The sequence below is a fragment of the Cygnus olor genome, chromosome Z, assembly GCF_009769625.2.
Source record: "Cygnus olor isolate bCygOlo1 chromosome Z, bCygOlo1.pri.v2, whole genome shotgun sequence".
Taxonomy (NCBI): domain Eukaryota; kingdom Metazoa; phylum Chordata; class Aves; order Anseriformes; family Anatidae; genus Cygnus; species Cygnus olor.
This window is the reverse complement of record NC_049198.1, coordinates 41,803,362-41,817,972: the sequence shown is the minus strand read 5'-3', so window position 1 is coordinate 41,817,972 and position 14,611 is coordinate 41,803,362. Positions and strand designations below refer to the sequence as shown.

General features: G+C 36.5%; 1 protein-coding gene across 1 annotated transcript in view; it reads left to right on the top strand.

The window, feature by feature from the left end:
- The window catches only part of RASEF (RAS and EF-hand domain containing), a 39,122-nt gene extending 24,883 nt beyond the window's left edge, over window positions 1-14,239 (top strand). Inside the window, exons 13-17 of the mRNA XM_040541649.1 lie at window positions 335-416; window positions 1,723-1,837; window positions 2,721-2,840; window positions 6,649-6,725; window positions 9,403-14,239. Coding sequence (XP_040397583.1) covers window positions 335-416; window positions 1,723-1,837; window positions 2,721-2,840; window positions 6,649-6,725; window positions 9,403-9,511 — 503 coding nt within the window. The 3' untranslated portion in view covers window positions 9,512-14,239. The remainder of the gene's footprint in view (window positions 1-334; window positions 417-1,722; window positions 1,838-2,720; window positions 2,841-6,648; window positions 6,726-9,402) is intronic.
- The last annotated feature ends 372 nt before the right edge of the window (window positions 14,240-14,611 follow it).

The following is a 14,611-nucleotide window of genomic DNA, read 5'->3' as shown; positions in this document are numbered from 1 at the left end:
AAAGTTCATCTATAAAAGTATTTTGCAAAATGGAGTGCAGAGGGATCTTCCTGTTTGTTGATCATAATGCCAGATTTGTATCAGTGCACCTGGGAAAATGTGTGGGAACAATATGCCTTCAAATGTTTTTCTAAGTACAAATGAAGTATGCATTGCCATATTCATGGGATTTTTGCAGCTCAGGGTGATGTGAGTTATTGAAATCAGACAATCTAGGACAAGAGATGTAGTTTGAAATATGTGCTACATAATATAGCAGTTAACATTGCATTTTTTGTGTTTTTTTAAAAGTTTTTGATATTTTTGATTAGACTACATGTATTATTCTTTTCAGGGGTGGATTTTCAAATGAAAAGACTAATTGTTGATGGAGAACCTACAGTGCTACAGCTGTGGGACACGGCTGGGCAGGAGAGGTTAGTGATTACATGCAACTTAAGTAATTTCAATTTTTTTTCCTAAATTACATATTACCTTTCTCATCTAGGTAAAAAAAAATCCAATAAATATTACATGGATCGATAGTAAATAAGTCATTATGACCACCATATGTAGATGTCTGTAGACAGATGTGTTGTTGCACTGCTGAGACTGAGACAGGTGGAATGTTTATTTGTTAGCTTTGGTGATGCCCAAGATAGTCTTTTCTCCCTGCAGAGAGAGCTGGCTGAGGTTCAACACAGCATTAATTAATTACATCCATATGTCCCTCTCTTGCAATACAAAAAGATGGAATAGATGTACATTGTTTCTTCCATTTTTACTCTTTTGCCTTCTTTGTCCTTACAGATCTGTATTTCTGAACAAGTTTATCCTTGAGATGTTCTTTACTTACACTTTCCTTGAAATTCCTGGCCCTGATTTGCATTGTAGTTAGTATATGAAAAATCTCTCTTCTCTCCAAAGATTTCGAACAACATATGGCAGAATTGTACAGACTGCTGAGTGTGCAAGCAATGTACTTCAAATTGCTGTGTAGAATTTGACAGAATCCTATGACATGCTTTCTTGCAGAGTCATTACTTCATTGGCACCTTGTAGCTCATTATGGGTTTAATCTAACGCCTTAGAAGTCAGTTTTATCTGTTCACTGGCAAAGATGTATATTGAGCTGTATGTGTTTACTTTTGCCTAAAAGAGTGTTTATGTGACATAGGTAGTCAGAGGCCAAGTCATTCTTCTCCCACGTAATAAGTTTGTGAAGAATATTTTAATATATGTATAAATACCTGATTGCAGCATGGTTGTTAAGTAGACTGTGTTATGATGTCTGTAGATGACTAAAGATAACTGATGGATTCATTCCTGGTATAAGTTTATTGGTTTCATATTTTTTCAAACATATCAGAGTAACCCACTCAAGTTATGAACTTATACATAAGCAAAAAACCCTTGTCAGCTAATAAAAAATACAGTGAGAAGTAGATATTTGTAATAGATACACTATACATGGTTTTCATACAAAAGGTTCTTTGTAAGATTAGGATAGAATCCTATGGATTTTTATGGAGAGCTGCGTAAGCAGTTTTCCAGAACTAGTTATGAAAAAAGCTTGAGAAAACATTTTATAATGTGGAGAGAATCTTACTCAGTAGTGTAATAATGTAATGCTGTTAAATAATGATGTAATATGTAATATGTAATGTAAATAAATGTAATATGTAATGTTGTTAAATCTTAATTTTTTTTTGAAAATGTGACGTCTTTTTTTTTTTCTAAAAGATTCCGAAGTATTGCTAAATCATACTTCAGAAGAGCAGATGGTGTCTTACTGTTATATGATGTAACATGTGAAAAAAGCTTTCTTAATGTGCGAGAGTGGGTGGATATGATTGAGGTAAGGACCTTAACATGCAACTTACAGACTATGTTTTATTGCATTTATTCCCATTGGAAAGCTTATTTTTTTACTTTAGAATTCCAGAGTCCATTTAGATTGACTTGACTTCAGTAAGGATGGAATTAGCCAAACTGCAATCTCTTGTAGAAGTTCAAGGGAAACTGAAGTTCTAAGGGTATTAAAGTGTATTCTGACATAATCAGTGTTAAAACTGATACATCTTTAAAATGAAAGAGTATCATGTAATCACACTGTTTCCATTCACTTCCTTTTGAAATGAACATGAGAGACCATATCAGAATCCGTGTTGTGTCTGAAGTATTCCATGGAGCCTCTGCATTTTAAAACAGTATATTAAATACTCTAAAATAGCTATAGTCCAAGTGAAATTTTTAGTATTTATTTCTGTTAGTACTTCTTGTTTATTTTAATACAAATTTGAATTTGATGAAGAAGATTTTGCTGTTGTAAGAGACTTGGTTAATTAGAGGGAAAGTGTCAGCAAAATATTTAATTCCTCTTCTTAAAGCAAATTATGTTTTTTATCATTGTATAGCAGTTGATCACTCTTCCCGTAGCATTTTTGTCATAAAGCTTTTAGATATAATAACTGTTTCCATTACTATAATTTAACACATGAAACTCCTTGCTGTGTAACAGGGCTTATAGATGCAGATCTTTGCAGGCTGATATTAAACTGACTGCTCCAAGTATGGATTATGTCATGAAAAGTTCTCAGCATGACTTAGATAATTTGTCGTTTTTTGTGAAAGTGCACAAGAATTTTTGTGGGGAAGGAAGTGAGTATGACACGATGATGCTAGTTACCTGTTTGTATTCTCAGTGTTCTAGCAATAAAGAAGTAAAATCCATTTTACAGGATGCAACTCATGAGAATATTCCAATTATGATGGTAGGAAACAAAGCAGATCTCCGTCAAGCAGTTACAGAACAAGGGCAAAAATGTGTGCCTATAAACTATGGAGAAAAGCTGGCTATGGTAAGATCTATGTCTACCTTTTAAGTATAAAATGGTTTTAATAACTTAATAATTCAAAAACTCTGTGAAAAGCTTGTAAACAAAAGTAATTTTCTGGTCATTTATTCAAATCTAGTTATTAGGATTCATGGATAATTGTAATGAAAGCTGTCCTATTTTGATGGCGTTTGCTGGGCTAAATTTGCACTGAGATGAACTTAATTATAGGCTGGGATATTCTTCTCAGTCTTTATGGTCAGAAGTGAGTGGGTACTAGGATACTAGGATGGATACTAGGATACTAGTGGAGACTAGGATACTGAGCTTTTCTGCTTCCAGAGAGAAGTTGCCAATGCAATTTTGTCAATGAAATGAAGCACACTAGTGAGCAAGTGAGAGTCTTAGCCTGACTTAGAATTGTAGAATATCCTGAGTTGTAAGGAGCCCACAAGGATCATTGAGTTCAACTCCTGGCTCCACATAGGACCACCCAAAAATCAGACCACATGTCTGAGAGTGTTGTCCAAATGCTTCTTGAACTACGTCAGGCTCAGTGCCTTGACTGCTTCCCTGGGGAGCCTGTTCCAGTGCCCAACCATCCTTTTGGTGATGAACCTTTTCTTGATGTCCAACCTGAACCTCCCTTGATGCAGTTTCATGCCATTCCCTTGGGTCCTGTCACTGGTTGTCAGAGAGAAAAGATCAGTGCCTGCCCTCCAATCCTCCTTTTGAAGAAGCTGCAGGCTGCCATGAGGCCACCCCTCAGCCTCCACTCTAGGCTTAACAAACCAAGTGACTTCAGCTGCTCCTCATACATCTTCCCCTCTATACCCTTCACCATTGTTGTAGCCCTTGCTTGGATACTGTCTGATAGTTTTATGTCCTTCTTATATTGTAGTGCCCAAAACTGCACACAGTATTTGAGGTGCAGAGTAGAGCGGGACAGTCCCTTCCCTTGACTGGCTGGCAAGGCTATGCTTGAGGCACCTCAGGATATGGTTGGCCCTTTTGGCTGTCAGGGTACACTGTTGACTCATATTCAACTCGATGTCGACCAGAACCCCTGTATCTCTTTCTGTGGGGCTGCTTTACCCCCAGTCTGTATAAATATCCAGGATAGCCCCATATCTGTGATTGTATGATTCTATATCAGGTGCAGAATCTGGCATTGCCTTTATTAGATTTCATACAGTTGGTGATTTCCCAACCCTCTAGTCTATCAAGATAGAATCATAGAATCATTTAGGTTGGAAAAGATCTCTAAGGTCATCAAGCGCAATTGTTAACCTAGCACTGCCAAGTCCCTAATCCATGTCCCTAAGCACCACATCTACAAGTCTTTTAAGTATCTCTAGGGATGGTGACTCAACTACTTCCCTGGGCAGCCTGTTCTAATGCTTCACACCCCTTTCAGTGAAGAAATTTTTTGTGATATCCAACGTAAACCACCCTTGGTGCAACTTAAAGCCATTTCCTCTTGTCCTATTGCTTGTTGCTTGAGAGAAAAGATCGACCACCACCCCGCTACAGCCTCCTTTGAGGTAGTTGTAGAGAGTGATAAGCTTTCCACTGAGCCACTTTTCTCTATGCTAAATAACCCCAGTTCTCTCATTTGCTCCTCATACGACTTGTTCTCTGTACATTTCACCAGCTTCATTGCCCTTCTTTGGATGTGCTCCAGCACCTCGGTGTCCTTCTTGTACAAGTGGCCCAAAAAACAACGCAGTTCTTGAGCTGTGGCCTCACTAGAGCCGAATACAGGAGGACAATCACTTCCCTAGTCCTGCTTGCCACACTATTTTTGAACAAACCAGGATGCTGTTGGCCTTCTTGGCCACCTGAGCACACTGCTGGCTCATATTCAGCTGATAACTGACCAATACCCCAAGGTCACTTTTCGATGGACATCTTTTCAGACACTCTTCCCACAGCCTGTAGTGTTGCATGAAGTTGTTGTGTCCCAAGTTCAGGATCTGGCACTTAGTCTTGTTGAAGCTTTTGCTGTTGGCCTCGTCCCATCGATCCAGCCTATACAGAACCCTCTGTAGAGCCTTTCTACCCTCAAACAGATCAACACTCCTGCCCAATGTGGTGTCGTCTGCAAACTTACTGAGGGTGCACTCGATCTCCTTGTCCAGATAATTGACAAAGATGTTAGAGATCTTTCTGCAAGGCCTCTCTGCCATTGAGGGAGTCAACAGTTCCTCCTAATTTAGTGTCATCTGTGAATTTACTTAATATGCATTTGAATCCCATGTCCAGATCATTTATAAAAACATTGAAGAGAACTCACCCCAAAAGGAAGCCCTGGGGAACCCCCCCTAGTTACTGGTCTCCAGCCTGATGTAAGCCCACTTACTATAATCCTTTGAGCCCAACTCATCAGCCATTGCATTATGTATTTATCTAGGCATATGCTGGACATTTTGTCCAACTGTTAGTGATAGACTGAGAATCAGTATGAAAAGCTTTGCTGAAATCCAAAAAGTTTACATATACTGGCTTCCTTGATCAGTTAGGTGGGTAACCTTGTCATAAAAGGAAAGTTCATTTAACAGTATTTTCCCCTTGTGAACCTGTGTTGACTATGACCAATGACTGCAATGTCTTTCAAGTGTTTGTCACTAACTTGCAGAATAGTCTTCTCCATAATTTTACCATGCACTGAAATGACACTGACAATCAGGCCTGTAATTACCAGGATCTTTTCTTGCACTTCTTGAAAACTGGGACATTTGCCAGCTTTCAGGTGACTGGTACCTCTCTGGATTCCCAAGACAGTTGAAAAATGATTGAGAGAGGTCTTGTGATGACATAAATGAGCTCTTTGAGTATCCTAAGATGAATCCCATAGGGCCCCACTTGGACGAGATGATCTTCAGAGGTCCCTTCCAAACTCGGCCATTCTGTGATAAACATGTATGCATCCAGTGGGAGTAGAAAACATGCACAAGTTCAGATTGGCTGGGAGTTTGTCGTTCCCACAGTTATGGTCTTACAGCTCAGGGCTCCAGGGATCCCAGGACCCCATCAATGGTGTTGAAGACAGATGAAGAAGGCACTAAATTTTTATGCTTTATATATGTCCCAATTGTTAGGTTACCGTCTCATCAGGTAACAAACTAATGTTGTCTCCTGTTCTCCTTTTGCTGTTAACATACTAAAAACCTTTTTTTTTATTGTGTTTGTTCAACTTTCAAATCGAATATTTTCACTTTTGAGGGATTGTTTTGCATTCCTACCATGTCTACAGATAGAAAAATGGAACACTGAGATAAATAGCATGGACAAGTTTTATGCATATTTTTATATGTTGGATAAAGGGTGCACATATCCCATGTTTTGCAGAAAAAAAATGTAGAATCTGTAGTGTCTTCGGTTGCTGCGTGATTGTGCAATTGATTGATTTGTACATGGGCATGTAGCATGTCTGTTACTTATGGAATGATATTTCTGGTTAAACTGTAGGTTAAACTAAAATACCAGATGCTGTAGGTTATATAGTTTAGTAGCTAACAGGCTGATTCGGTAACCTGTCCTAGCAAGTCTTCCTATTTTGCATTTTTTTGGACAAGAAGATTCAGTTCAGACATTGAGCTTACAATGTATTTTTAACTCAGTTTGTTAATTCGTTATATACCAAATATAAAAAATTACAATTAAAAGGCAATTGTTTTTTTTTTCCAGTACTGAAGTGAAATCCTGTTCATTTAAATATATGTGTCCCAATTCATTGAGTTACCGAGGAAATTATTTTTAATTGAATATACATATACAGATGAGAACCATTTCGATTGAGTTGGCTTAACATTTTATTTTTCACTCACAGACTTATAACGCACTGTTCTGTGAAACAAGTGCTAAAGATGGATCTAATATTGTAGAAGCAGTTCTTCATCTTGCTCGGTAAGTAGATGTGTTTCTAATTTCAAATAAACATATAATCATAGAAACATAGAATGGTTTGAGTTGACAGGGACCTTATAGATCACCCAGTTCCAACCCCCTGCCATGGGCAGGGACACCTCCCACCAGACCAGGCTGCCCAAAGCCCCATCCAACCTGGCCTTGAACACCTCCAGGGATGGGACATCCACAGCTTCTCTGGGCAGCCTGTGCCAGTGCCTCACCACCCTCTGAGTAATGAATTTCTTACGAATCTCTAATCTAAATCTACTCTCTTTTAGTTTAAAGCCATTACCCCTTGTCCTATCACTCCATTCCCTGACAAAGAGTCCCTCTCCCGCTTTCCTGTAGGCCCTCTTCAGGTACTGAAAGGCTGCAATGAGGTGTCCCCAGAGTCTTTTCTTCTCCAGGCTGAACGACCACAACTACCTCAGCCTGTCTTCATAGAAGTGCTCCAGCCCCTTGATCTTCTTTGTGGCCCTCCTTTGGACTTGTTCTAAGAGGTCCATGTCCTTCTTGTGCTGGGGGCCCAAGAGCTGAATGCAGTGCTCCAGGTGGTGTCTCACAAGAGCAGAGTAGAGGGGGACAATCACCTCCCTCGCCCTGCTGGCCATGCTTCTTTTGATACAGCCCGGGATACGGCTGGCTTTCTGGGCTGAATATTTGAATATCCATATTTGAATATATTTTATATATGAATGTACATACAAAGTATGTACGTATGTACACACATGTACATACTTAAAATTGTGCCAATGTCAAATTCAACAAATGATATTATAAAAGGAATACCACGTTAAATCTATCAATAATGTAAGGTGGGTTTTATTCTCAGTTTAATCAAGTAACAATTTTGCTTGCAAATGTTACGTGGCTGTCTTAATTATTAATATTTAAATTAGAGCTTAGTTATGGACCCCACAATTTTAAAACCTGGTTGGTGAATGAATCATATTTTTAGTGGTATGTGGATTTACTTTCTTAATTCTTTCATGTGCATAAATTAATTCAACTTGCATATAATTATGCATATAATTAACAATTAATTCTTCCATGTATGTTAATATATATTCAGCTTTGTTACTGACCATTCTAATCCCACATATTTTCCTTGATGTCTCTAAATTATTTAAAGGACAGAAACTCTGCTTTATATCTATTTAGCAATGTGCTATTTCTGTGATAAAGTGTGAGCCAAATGTTACACTTTTGCTACCTTTCCAAGCTGGCCTGTGTTACAATATTATTTTGAAGTCCTGGTAATATATAAGAAATCCTCAGGCTCGGATTTTTCAGTTTAATACGGGGAACTCAAGGTCAGAATTACAGACCAAATTAATTTCATTTTTCCAGCAGTTCAATGCAATAATCAAACTTTTTTTTTTTTTTTTTTTTTTTTTTTTAAATTCAGTGTTAGAACACTATTAATTAACAGGGCTTAAATACAAAATACTGGCTTCTTGGAGAGCATCATTGCTTCTTCACACTGGACTTTCAAGAGCACTTGTATTTCCAGGAAAATGATTCCATCACAGTTGCAGCAGGAACACAGGCATTTATTTGTCTGTTATTGTTAACAGCTGATTTGTTAAACGACTCATTTCCAGGAACCTGGCCATGAATGCAGCAGTGAATTATAAATCAGAGAACATACATAGCATAGTTCCATAACATTAATCACAGTTGGAAAATGATCTCTAATGTTTAACCATGATAAATTTGTTTAACTGTTTCAAGGATAAAGATGTTTTGGCAGTTGGAGCCCTTCTTTTCAGAATCTCAAAAAAAAAAAAAAAATTTCTTCAGTAGGTTCATTGAATCTTATATGCTTCAGATACTACCCAGAGACTTGGTCTGGAATGGTTGGCTTCAGTTTCTCCAGTTTGTAATCCTTATTCTTTGAGAAAAGCATTTCATTTTGAAATTTAAATTTCTAAACGAACATTTCATTAGAGCAGATATCATACAGACTAATTTGTTACTTCTTTGCAGGGTTCCTTTCTGCCACTGTTTGTTTTATTGAATATTACAGTGTTCTGAGTGGACTTCGTGAATTTATTCTACTGGTATAAGGAGGATTTAAATTATATATGTATATGTGTAATACATATGATAGCAAGAAATTCTAGAACTTGCTTTTGACCTTTCTAGGATGCCCTATGACAGTGGCTGTGTAAGAATACAGGATCAATAATCATTCTTACGTACACAATTTTTAAGTTTTTGTTTATAACAAAACATCCAACAAAATATGTTTTTCCTCTGAGGATAAATACATACCTGAAATTGCAGTTATTTAGTTTTATACTTTCAGCTGTGAACATACTCTGTTTCTATGACAATGTATTGAAGCAAAAAAATGAAAGAAAAATGAGCAAAATAAAAGGACAGGGGAAAAAAAGAATGCTTGGGTGTTCTTACATATCAGAAATTGTATTTCTGACATTAGCAGTGATTTGTTTAGAAATATTGATTCAATCCCCCCAAATGGAAACTTAAGGGACATGTTGATTCGGTGCAGTAACAATAGTATTAGTGTTTTAATGGGAGATAAATAAGTCGTGGTGAACCGTGTAAGATATGCCTGCAGAAACAACATAGTGAACATGAATGTGTGTAGAAATATATTCACTGACTGTATTTTTATTGTGTTTTGTTTTTTTTTTTTCCTTCACAGTGAAGTGAGAAAACGAAGTGATAATCAAGATGATACGAGGTCAATAACCAGCTTGGCTGGGATGCCTGTCAAAAAATCAGCACTCACAAAAAACTGTTGCAATGTTTAAGTGACAGACTCTTGACTTAAAGAACTCATATACATATATAACTATTTAAAAAAAAAAAAGAAAAAGAAAAATGAAGGATTTCAATTATGTATTCTTTTTACTATGGATTTATACATTTGTGTATTTAGAAGTTCTACATCATGGAAAAAGTCCAGCCTCTGCTTTCTACTAATTCATATTTATACACTTGCTTTGTCCTGTAGGCTCTGATTTCACCTTTCTTAAGTATTGTAATTCAATGAAGTGAGCTCAGAATCAATACTGCAGCAGTCAGTGCATGAAATATTGTAATATATTTTATCTTCTTTACCTGCTTGTTTCTTTATGGGCTCAATATTTCTTACATACAGAATATGATAAGATAATATAATATCACTCATAGCAAAAGAAAAAAATTGCATCTTTTTTTCTCGTGCCCATGTACCTAGTTTTTTGAAGGCCTTAAGTTACACCTTCATGAAACATTTCCCAAGAAAACCCCAAGCCATTAAAATGTTGCCTAGTTACAAGTTCAGGGCGTGAAGCAGAATGGTCTCTTGGGAGAAGACAGAGGTGGGTGTATGGGGTACTGGTTTAATTTTACAAAAGTTGGCGAGATAAAATTTATTTAATTTAGGGACTTAAGGTATGATTCAGAACTGAGAAGCAGACTTTATTTCTGATCCTACACAGCTTAAAAGTGAAATTAACATTTGCGTGGGCCATTACAGTTCCAAATCCCAGATAGATCTATAATACCTGTGATATGTAGGGTTACTGAGATTAATTAATGATCCAGTACCTGCCTCTTTGTTTAGACTAGACCATTAATAGTGTTACAGAGAGATAGAGATTGTAATTTTTGCTTGTTTTTCAAATGCTTCCCTTTTATACATTAATTGAGGGTTTGTAATAGCACAGAGGAGTCTGTTTTAAATGGATATTCTTCAGACATTTTTGAAGTTTTAGACATGCAGGTGGAAGAATTGCTGCACATGCACAAGCATCTGTATGAGCTATTCACTGAAAGTCTCTGGAATGAACAGCAACCACTTATCTTAATGAGAATACTGTAGCCTAAATTTAAGAAAATTCTGAGATACCAGTAGGTGATAGTTAGAGGTGTCAGGATCTTTAAAAGCTGAGTTGTTATTGCTTATAATAGTTCCCAACAGTCATATAGTATAGTAGAAATTGAAGGTATTTCTGTTGTCAACAATCACGGTACAATCCTCAGCTTTCACTAATTTTGATGGGACTAGGTTAGGACCCCTTAAGAGCAAGTGAACTGTTTCAGTGTTTTCTGTTTATATATAGAAAATATCTCCAGGCTGAAACCTGCCTCAATAAATCAACCTTGAGTAAAGTTTTATGGACTTAATGGAAACCCATATGACCAACAGCTGCTACTGTGTTTTATCAGTGCTGTATTTGAACACTGTATAGCCTGAGCTATGTTATCAGTAGTATAAAATGTGGAGTTCTTAGAAATAGGAAGGTTCATCATTGTTAAAAAAAATACTGTTTTAAAGGAGGGGGAACAGTGTTTTAAAGCATCTTTTCGAGCCTCTTGATCCAGAGCAGCTAATAGGTAGTTATATGAAAGCTTGTTCTTAACGTGACAAAGAAATCTAATGCCAGAAGAAATAAGACATTTTTATTTCACTTTATTGTACTTCAGCCCTAAAAGAAAAGACATGTTTAGTGTCCTCTTTGAAATATTGAGGGGAAGCTATTTGGAGTTTCTCTGAGTAGAAAACCATGCCTAGCTGAGCTAACTGATGAGGGCATCTTTCGTGATCTTTGTGTCTAAAACTTGTCTCCAAAGGAGTAAGGTGGAAGGAGAGTCAATATGGGTTGTACTTGCATATAGTTCTTCCTGCAGTAGAGAGGAGAGGTGGAGAAGATCTATGAATGATTTCTGAAGTGAGCTTACGCTCACAACGTGTAGGGGTTTGCATTTTCTCAAGAAGAAAAGGTCGTGATTATAAGCTTGTTACTTGCATTCCAAAATACTGCTTCTTCAGTGTTACTAACTTCATTTAACTTGCACAACTGAGACTGGAGCTTGGTGTTCTATGGTCCATTGGATGAATCACAGTGTTTGACCAAGTCTGTGGTCTTGGCCTGCTATAAATAAGGTGAAATACATTTGTGTAAACCTTCTTGACAAGCCCACATCAGAAAAACATTTTGCTTGGGTACAGAAAATTACATAAATTTGTTTGCAAGAAAGATTTCAGGATATGTTTTTTCCCAACCTCCAAAGCACTTAAGCAGAGATGGACTATTGCCAGTTGTAGATTAGGTTAGCTGTGTTTTTTACCATCTGCTGCTACCAAGAACAGTTTGGCTGTGGCCTTTGTAACTCTCCTTTCAACAGCTGATTAAATCATTTAATTTCAGTAGCTGTAGTCTATTAGATTACCCTCTACCTTCTATTCACAAATATGGTAACAATGCGGAGTACCCCTTTCAAAAGTGACTTCCAGATCCTTAGTTAGCCTTAGTTAGCCCTAGCACGTGTGCATGTGCAGTAATTCATTTCACATCTGAGGTGCTTTTCATACAGAGTGCTATGTGAATATCTATTCCTGTAGAGAGCCTGGCTGAAGGACATGAATTCAGGGACCTATTTTTTTTTTTTTCTCTGCCAGATTGGGCCATGGGCATTTTGGGTACCTTTTTTCATTTATTTTAATGAGCAAAATGTCTCCTGTGATATTTGGCCAAACTATGCAAACCAAATAACTTTTTTTAAGCTATGTAATTTTTATGTGTGTCAAGTAAAGCAACAGTGTTTTGTTTTTTTTTGTTTTGTTTTTTATAAAGTAAGATTCAGGGTTGGAAACTGTTAACAAAATTTTACCTTGGACTAGTTTTATGATCAAGGTATGAATTACTAGAAAAAGCACTATTGAATGGGGATATAACTATAGCTCTGTTGGAACTGGTTTTAGAAATCCTATTATGATCAGCTCCATCAAGTCTGAATATTCACATAACACCAGGTAGAATTTGTGTTAAAGCAAGAGAAATTGGAAAAAATATTTAAATATGGAAACAAAACCATGTATTTATAAATGGAAATAATAAATATTTGAGGCTTTCAATTGTTTTGCTTTGAAAAGTTACCTTGCTTTCTACCTGAATTGTAAAGTGAAAAACATCAGCTTTATGCTCTGACATGGTTGCACTATTGTACTTTAAATGTTTTTATGGTTTTGTTTAGTATGTAAGAGCTATTCATTAAATCATACAAAGCTATTTTTTTAGTTAGTGGATGTGTTCCCTTAATACATATATTTATTCAAAAAGGAAAGACTTTTCATGTTTTTCCTCATGATCTGTAAATATATTATTTTTATTCAGTTGACATGGAAGTATTATTTTGTCCTGTATTGTTTTTGACCCTAATTGTGGCATAGTGCACGTATCTGAGGCAATAATTTTTGTTAGACACCCTGAAAACGTTCTGATAAATGACTATTCTTCTAACCACTTTGTGCCTGTTCAGCATACATTAGTGGCTTAATAAGATGTGTTGCAGATTTGGTTAATTGTTCTTAGAAGTACAGTTGTGGCCTAACATGGATTACATGTTTTTCAATGTAGCTATTTTTTTGTACAGAGTACAGCATCCTCTATTATTTTAGGAAAAATAAATTACAGTTTTACATCTGTATGCCTGTTAAAGTGTATTTAAAGGAAAATATCTACAGGCCACTGCTTCAAGGAGTGTCGTGTAGATGTGTACGCATGCAGATCCCCAGTTAAGCTAACAGCTTCTGTGCCAGTGCAGGCAATCTGTTCATTTGTATGAACGTTTTCTCTTGTACACAACCTCCTGCTGTTCAACGATGCTAGGTAACTTTATAGGGAAACAAATTTCAGTGAAAGATCCCAGATTCATAAACAGAAGGGAGATATTTATTCATATCATCAAGGCACTTTATTATTTTAGGAAGAAACTTACTTCCAAGATGTTTCTGACTGTAGTAAGTAATTAAAAAAATAGATCCAGTAACTCATCTGCAGTTCAAATGCCTTTTCCCACTGCCTGTGCCAGGTTTGATATAGCATGTAATGCTATCCCTCTGACCCTGTACAGGCTACTTATGGACTGGAGAAACTTTTTACAGTACTAGAGGTTCTAGTATTTCTCTCCCACTGCATTACTGTAAGTAATAGTAATCCTAATGCTTACTTATGGATATCTGCAGGACTGGTAACATCATTATTCATCATTTTTTTTTTTTTTTTTTTCACATACCTTGTTTTGCAAGAAAACCCTCCTTATGGTTAAAGAGAATTTGTCTCAGATGTGTGAAATGTATGTTCAAATGTATTACATAGTTTGTAAAATGAAGTCCTTTTCCTATAATTTCTGCCCTTTGAGTTATAGCTATAGATAACTGAGTTTATGTGAAATTAGTCATTAGGTGACTGACTAACCAATAAACCCAAGCTGTGGAAGTTTCCCACTAAATATAAAGTATTTAAAATAGCAATGTATTTTCATACTAGTATGAGGAAGAAACTCAGTGCCAATGGCATGTATCAAATTTTTATAAAGCTCTAAATTGTGAAAACTTCTGAAACTTTAATTTATACTGTTTACGATTAGAACTGTGGTGTTCATGAAGTTTGTTCCTCCTCCAAATGAGTGATCACTGCATCCACTGTAATTTTGTACATGTATATGTTTAAAAAGAACTACACTTTCCCTATATTGAAAATTACTGTACAATAAAATATGTTTCAATAGCTATGTTTCTGAATTGTATTTTCTTTTTGCCACTGCTTATGGGCTGCAATCTGACATAGCATCTGTGACTTGTCAGCTTTCTGTGGTTAAGATTCACCGGTTTCTGCAGCCAAGAGCATGTAAGAGTGATGCTGAGTGGTGGATACTTAGCCTCAATAAGTAGTCATCAGTTTGTATCTCTGTTGAGAGATGTCCATCACTGTGAGTCCCAAATAAGGCTTGCAATCATGTAGCTGTATCTTTAGAGGGATATTTTAATCACTTAGTCTCCACATCACTAGTATGTGATATTACTGTGGTAAGAAAGAAAAGAAGAAGGTAACAAAACCAAACAAAAAACCTATTGCAAATAT